The 6,043-nt window shown below is 43.9% G+C and overlaps 1 protein-coding gene across 2 annotated transcripts in view; it reads left to right on the top strand.

Moving 5' to 3' along the window:
* Nucleotides 1-5,584, top strand: part of shld2 (shieldin complex subunit 2) — a 41,709-nt gene extending 36,125 nt beyond the window's left edge. For both annotated transcript variants that reach the window (XM_054737748.2, XM_054737747.2), the window contains exons 5-11: nucleotides 2,215-2,316; nucleotides 2,390-2,584; nucleotides 3,064-3,210; nucleotides 3,297-3,506; nucleotides 3,621-3,864; nucleotides 3,934-4,049; nucleotides 4,126-5,584. In XM_054737748.2, coding sequence (XP_054593723.1) covers nucleotides 2,215-2,316; nucleotides 2,390-2,584; nucleotides 3,064-3,210; nucleotides 3,297-3,506; nucleotides 3,621-3,864; nucleotides 3,934-4,049; nucleotides 4,126-4,313 — 1,202 coding nt within the window. In that variant the 3' untranslated portion in view covers nucleotides 4,314-5,584. The remainder of the gene's footprint in view (nucleotides 1-2,214; nucleotides 2,317-2,389; nucleotides 2,585-3,063; nucleotides 3,211-3,296; nucleotides 3,507-3,620; nucleotides 3,865-3,933; nucleotides 4,050-4,125) is intronic.
* Nucleotides 5,585-6,043: the final 459 nt, after the last annotated feature.

Raw genomic sequence — 6,043 nt, forward strand, 5'->3', positions numbered from 1 at the left:
AAGACACTGTTGAGTGGTATGACCAGGACTTGTATACAGTAGGGCCCGACCGATAAGCTTTTTTTGGGACTGATACTGATCTAAAACTTTTAACAAAGGCAGATAGCCGATATAAAGGCCGATAAATCTCCCTCACACAAAAAAGAAATAAAAATGTTCTTAAGCTTAAACCCTTCATTCTCTGCCTTTTTTATGCTAACATATTTCTCTATTACACACCAAAGAACTGTCTCCATAACTCACTCGAGTTTCCACAACAGAACACACAAACTCAGTCACAGCATAAATCTAATCTAATCATAAATCAGGTGTTTTCTTGTAAACTGTGGTTTCCACATACACATTTTAACTTACAGGAATATTCCACCTCTCAGTAAAACTGTGTCTTGTTAAGATTCCCCAGAGTTAGACAAGTCAGAAAAAGCATTTTATAACCAGCCTAATATGATCTGGCTGCAGCTGGTTTTCTTAGTTTAGCATAAAACAATGTAAGTGAATTCACACACACTGTAGTGTTTTTTATGTAGGTGAATGCAAGCCTTCCCTTCCATTATTTTATGCTAAAACAACTGGTTACAACAGGTTTGTTCTGACTTGGCTAACTCGGGAATCTAACAACACACACGTTTAGGGACAGAAGATCCCTATAAGAATATTAAAAATAATAAAAATGCAGCAATAAATAAAACATAATACTTGTGCTTTGTAACAAAGTAACACTCTGTAGAAGTTAACTTGGTGAACTTATTCACCCTGGACAGGAAATAATTGCACATAAGAAACATAAATAAGAATAAATTAAAAAAAAGGTTCCAAAACAATCATTTGTGTTCAAAGGAGTGAAGCCACACAACATGAGATCATAAAGCTGGCGCCATCTGCTGGATAGGTAGCGCAATATCGGCCAAATCGGCCATCTTTTTGGCCGATAGCCAATACTGTTAATGACCCCAATATCGGCCGGCCGATATATTGGTCGGGCCCTAGTATACAGTTCAGTGTGTGGTATTTACTACCTTGTACTTGTGGGTAGAAATGTTCCTAAACATACAAACAGCACCTGGTGGTAGATCGCACCATTCTGATTGGTGAACAGTGGTGACTACTGAGCTGATTCCACTTCCTGAAGGAGATCCTTCTGGAGCTACGCTGTGATTCAGGACTCTTTGTGGAGCGACAGACAAGCCCCACGGGGACGGGGACCTCTCTTCTGTTCCGATGGTGTTTACAACTTCTTGTCACGTTCTCCCAGGAGCCATTACCCCAGAGCTGTTCTCTTCAACCTCAGCAACCAGTGCCTCGATTTCAATGTCCCTGTGCATTTTTTCCCTTTGCTTTTGGGCCATTGTTTCAGGAGGAACACAGGGATTTCCTACACGAGCTTTACAGAAGGTGTTGTGTCTGTAAATGACTGAACGGATATGAGCACCTGGAAATGCACACATGGGATTCATTATCCGCCGACTGCAGGTGAACATGTGTAGGATGCCACAGCATGCTTCATACATCAAGATTTTGGCCATGTGTAGGAACTACATACTACATTTAGTTTGTAGGATGGAACACAGGACAGTTTGTAGGAACAGGCCCGGGTCTCAGCCCAGTCTCGGCCTTTCAGACAGAACCAGGGTCTAAGGTCTGCTCCTTCTCAGGTGGGCCTGCATAATATCGGATAAAATTCACGTTGAATGTTTTTCTAACCCCTTATTTGGATTTTAAAAGTAAACAGGAATTTTAACAAGTGACCTGAATAGCAAACCAGGTAGAGCAGGTTGTCCAGCAATCGGAGGGTTGTAGGATCGGTGCTGGCTCCTGGCAGAGAATGCTGCTGCTGGTGGTCAGAGGGTCAGGTGGCACCTGTGCTTGGCAGACTTGCCTCTGTTTCTCAAACCCACAGGGGCCCAATTAATATCTTCTAATGAAATAGTCCACCACAAGCCATACATTCACATTTCAACATAACAAACCACTGAAAACGTTAAAGTTGTCCTTCAAGTGCGGCTCTTTCTCACAACGTTTTCATCATAATCTCATAGTAGCTTCAGACTTGACGGACATATTACCTGATCCTACAGGTAAAATGTCCGGTACCCTTACCTTACGATGAGAAGAGGTTGAGTTAACTTGCCTTTGACATCACATTGGGATGTCAGTGTTCTAAAGTAACATTGTGCAGCTCTATCTTCTGGTGTGATGTGGTGTTTTTTACTGCAGGACTGCAGGTGAGTGAAGACAGGTGGAGAGGAGAAACAGTGCTGCAGTCCACTTTCAGGAGCAAACTCCTCAACTTAGGACATGCCTCCACTTTACTTTCAGGTATGACTGCAGCCTATGGCCGGCCCTCTCTGCTGAGCTGTGTCCAGCTCACCTGCGCTCTCTCTATCCTCAGGTCCCCATGATGTTGATGCTCACTTGCTCAGCTCCTTGTGTAGTTTCGTTCGAAAGCAACGCCCCCTGCTGGTCTCTCTACCATGCCGACCTGTACAGAAACTGGACCGCCTTCCTTACGTGACGCTGAGGATGCTTCGGGTCAACACTCTGGTTCACGCCCTGCTGCAGGTCACACACTCGTACGTCAGCTCAGGTGAGTGTGTTTGGGGCTTGCATCTGTAAGGATGTGTGAGATCAAGGTTTACAGATTTTAGATTAGCAGAAAAGACTTACTGATGAAAACAGTGGAATCAGTGTTCCACAGGGCTCCATCCTTGTCCCTTGATTCCTTTATACACAACTTCCCTGCCACAGTTACAGGTGTGTAGTAAAGTTCTCATCTAATCTCATGAAGTTTTATTGTCTCCGTTTTTATTTAGAGGGCTGCAGTAATACATGTCCCTTCTTGTTCAACCATCTCTAAAGTGTCTTTATTCTCACTCGGTCAAACTCAGTGAGGTTGATATAATCTGTTTGTTTGATACCTTGAAATGTGGCTCCTTCCCTGACATTCTGCTTAAGAATTAAGACATTTGTGTGTGCTTATCTTTCCAGCCGCTGGTGTTTCACATGTCCCGTCTAAAAATGTTTCTCCTAACAATCACTGACCCTTTCCCACTGTGTTTTTGTCAGATTGGAGGAATGAAGCAGAGTCTCGGAGCAGGTCTGCGGTTCAGATAAAGGCAGTAGTGAGTGTGGAGCAGCCCGACGGCCAGCAGGGGGTGCTGATCCTGTGGGGATCTGCTGTGGACTGGCTGGGATGCTTCCACAGAAACAAAAGTACAAAACTTGCATTGGGATGAGTTTTCGGTCGGAATAGACCCTCTGAAATAAGAGGCATTGGAATGTTTCGTTTCTTCCTTCAGATACTGTGTGGGACTTTCATATCCTCTTGGTGAGGGAGGGGTTGACCTCTGACCTCCTTGAACTTCACTCCACTCCCTGGAGTTCTGTCAAAGCATTGGACCTGACTGACCGTCGAGTGCAGGAGTTCCAGCGAGCTCAGAGCAGCTGGACAGGAAGCAGAGGGCCTGTGGAGCTGGACCTTGACACGCTGCTGTCTCAGAAGTACAGCGGTGAGTCTCGTGTCACAACTAGAAGCTTTACAGCTGTGCAGCACCTAATCAGGACCGCAACACCGCACCTAGAGCACATAAACCCCAAACAGATGGTTTAAATTATTTTTGCAGGTGAGGTGGAGCTGAGAGTCCAGATCTGGACTTTTAAGTTCCAGGATGTTCTACCCTCTCAGAACCCCGTTCAGCCAGTCCTGGACAGCTCCACGCCATTGGACGCCATAGTGGCAGTGTTGAGTGGTGACATCACCTACACTGGCTGTGCCCGTTGTTATTCCGAGCTCGACACGGACACCAATGGGATCTACGTTCCATGTTATCCCTGCCTCCCACATACTGCTGTGTGCCGCTTCTACAGGTGCTGCTGGCTTCATCAGTGACATCACAAAGATCCTGCTGCTGCTCACACCACCTTTATATTTCTCAGGCCAGGTGTGCTGATGATCAGTGGGAGGGACTGCAGTAAGATATCTGTCCAGGTTCCTCCAGTTCCCCTGCAGAAGATCCTGAAGGCTCCACCTGACAGACTTCAGAGGAGCTCAGGTGAGCCTGCACAGGTGTGATGACCCATCTCTCACATTTGTATAGTAATTAGATTTTATTCTGGGTCCTCCTTCAGCTCTAGGCCCACTGGTGAAACACATCCAGGTAGCAGCAGAAAGGATCCACCATCTCCTCTCGAATCCCAAGAAAACCTTCTGCATCACCCTACAGAGCCACTTCCTGTGTGATGAGAACAGCATTCCCATCAGTCAGGACTTCACACTGCTTGATTTTCAGTTCCCCAGCTGCGTAAGCTCCTTATAGCATGCCCGGATGGGACTAGGGTCCTGTGGGACCCAACACTAATTTAGCAGGAGTGGGTCTGGGTCTCAAATAATCCTGCTAGAGGAGAGTGAACCTGAGGTCGCCAACAACACGATGGCTGGAGAAGTAAAGATGAATGTGTAACGTCCAGGAATGGTCAGTTTTCACCTACAGATTGACCTACATGCCACCGGTCATCTACAGACCAAATTCCACCCTCTAAGGTGGATTTTACATTCTACCTTCCAACAAGCCACAAGGTTCTGCAAACCTTGACATTTCAGGAGGAACAAGATGTCAGCCTGTGTTCCCAAACAAAGCCTTCTTTTGATAAGACCGCAGGATTGCTCACTCTCATGAAAAAGGAACTTTTACAACTCATAAGTTAAATAATTATTAAATAATATGGTTGAATGAACAAATGTTACATGAATACTAATGAAATGTTTAGATTAATCTGTGCTTAAATTACTGTGGTTGAAATGAATATTATGATTTTGTGATCAGTAATGTTTGGATTTAACAAGTGAATCATTATCTCACTCATATACAATGTTCATGAGATGTAAGTTAAAGTAACGTCACCGCACATAGATTTTTTTCTTACCCACGAATCAGAGCACCCTGTATCTGAAAGAAGGCGTGATGTTCTGAGGTTTGTTGTTAACACCTCCTAACATGGCACGTCCCGATTGGCCAAGTAAATCATAGTATGAGAATATTAAAACAGGATCACTAGGGAGTGATTCACCATTCTGTTAGTTGAGCTAACTCTGACTGGCCATCGGAGGGAAACTGCTCACACCGCATCTCTTGTCAAGCTAAAAGCTGCCTACAGCTGACACAGCAAAACGGTTCTGACTCCCTAAGAGTCCTTCTAGACGCAAACGGTTACATCTCTGTTGTGACTCGGGTTACATCTCTGGATTGGAGCATTGGTGCTGCGGTTAAACTAGTGAACCTCGGTGCCCAGAGGTCATCTGACCTCCGGATCCGCGAAGAGGGTCTCCAAAAAAAGGGTGAGGTAGACACAGCATGAATTGCGTCTGATGTGGTTTTGATAAGAATCAACCTTCTAGTTACTGCAGACCAAATTCTTTTCACACCCAGAACTCACTTTCTTCTAGATACGAGGGTTCTGATAACATCACATTCACGCGTAATCACACCTCACATTCCATCCACTTAGATCCAGTCATCACATAAAGTGTTCCTAGTTGACATGTTTTTAATTGTTTAGAAAATAAATTTCTTACCTTTTATTAACCTGACTGAATTGATACGAAGTATGTTTGATCCCTGAAAAGGCAAAGAATCCTAGAATCTTCTGATTAAACATCCAAAGACCAACAGGTTGATATTCTATATTTACATAGAATATCACAGCTTATTGGTCATAAGTACAAGTAATATATTAAGCTTAAAAGCAACAATATTTAACCCTACAAATGGAAACAACAACGGCGTGGCACGGCAGTCAGACTTGGACTGCGTTCTTACTGCAGGCAAAAGCAAACGTGTAAAACCACAGCGTAGAACCTATTCATTCAAATCCAATCCAGGTCTTGTGAAAGAAAAACATATTTATTAACAATATATTGAATTTCACAATGTTTAAATTTCTGGGTTATTTATAAAATGGGACACATTTATAGCTCCTATGGTGTTAATGCTTTTTGATGAATGATTCACAGTAAAACTCGGTTAATATTATAGTATATCATATATTG

The sequence above is a fragment of the Nothobranchius furzeri genome, chromosome 13, assembly GCF_043380555.1.
Source record: "Nothobranchius furzeri strain GRZ-AD chromosome 13, NfurGRZ-RIMD1, whole genome shotgun sequence".
Classification (NCBI taxonomy): Eukaryota; Metazoa; Chordata; class Actinopteri; order Cyprinodontiformes; family Nothobranchiidae; genus Nothobranchius; species Nothobranchius furzeri.